The 1151-nt window shown below is 58.6% G+C and overlaps 1 protein-coding gene across 1 annotated transcript in view; it reads right to left on the minus strand.

Annotated features, from left to right (window-relative positions):
- The window catches only part of ATP8B3 (ATPase, aminophospholipid transporter, class I, type 8B, member 3), a 28726-nt gene that overhangs the window by 10655 nt on the left and 16920 nt on the right, over positions 1-1151 (minus strand). Inside the window, 2 exon segments of the mRNA XM_011964037.1 lie at positions 293-404; positions 513-677. Coding sequence (XP_011819427.1) covers positions 293-404; positions 513-677 — 277 coding nt within the window.

The following is a 1151-nucleotide window of genomic DNA, read 5'->3' on the forward strand; positions in this document are numbered from 1 at the left end:
GTTCACTGCAACCTCCGCCTCCCAGGTTCAAGTGATTCTCTTGCCTCAGCCTACTGGGTAGCTGAGATTACCAACGTGCACCACCACACCCGGCCAAGCCCATTTTTGTATTTTGAGTAGAGACGGGGTTTGACCATGTTGGCCCTGCCGGTGTCACACTTCTGACCTCAAGTGATCTACCCGCCTCAGCCTCCCAAAGTGCTGGGATGACAGGCGTGAGCCTTCAAACTTTGGGGAAATTTGAAGATCCATGCTGCGGGGGCTCAGCCACCTGGAGCCGCCCAGGACTCACCCTGCTTGTCCCCAGTGAGCACCCATATTTTGATGTTGCTCTTCTTGAGACATTTGATGGTTTCAGGAACGCCGTCCTGAAGTCTGTCCTCGATGGCTGTGGCTCCCAGCAGCTGGTGGGGGAGGAGGGCAGGACCGGGAAGATGCTGAGCAGCCGCCCAGCTCCCTGGCAGGGGCAGGAGAGTCCCAGGGCCCCCTTGGGTGCCCTGCTGCCCACCCACCTTCAGGTTCTGCTCCAACTCGTTGTACACCTGTTGCAGGGCCTGTGCCCGGTTCTGCAGCAGGAGGCTGGCCTTCTGGTGGCGCTGCTGCCAGTCGTGGTAAATGTCCTCAGCCACCTCCCTGTAGGCCAGGCACAGTGTCCGCAGGGTCTCCTGGGCAAAGGCCTGGGGGCCGGGCAGGTGGAAGCTGTCACCATCCTGAAGCCGACATCTGAGGCTCAGCCCTCCCCAACCCCCTGCTGGGCTCCGGAGCCTGGGCCCCCCAACCAAAAGCCGGTTGCCTCTCCTGCCAACAGCAGCCTTGAAGGGGCTCAGAAAACTGGTCTGAGTCCGGGCGTGGTGGCTCACACCTGTCATCCCAGCACTTTGGGAAGCTGAGGCAGACGGATCACTGGAGGCCATGAGTTCCAGACCAGGTTGGCCAACATGGTGAAACCCTGTCTCTACTAAAAATACGAAGATTAGCCAGGCGTGGTGGCGGGCGCCTGTAGTCCCAGCTACTTGAGAGGCTGAGGCAGGAGAATTGCTTGAACCCAGGAGGCGGAAGTTGCAGTGAGCCGAGATCACACCACTGCACTCCAGCCTGGGCAACAGAGCGAGATCCTGTCTCGAAAAAAAAAAAAAAAAAAAAAAAAAAAA

The sequence above is a fragment of the Colobus angolensis genome, unplaced genomic scaffold, assembly GCF_000951035.1.
Source record: "Colobus angolensis palliatus isolate OR3802 unplaced genomic scaffold, Cang.pa_1.0 Scaffold64, whole genome shotgun sequence".
Taxonomy (NCBI): domain Eukaryota; kingdom Metazoa; phylum Chordata; class Mammalia; order Primates; family Cercopithecidae; genus Colobus; species Colobus angolensis.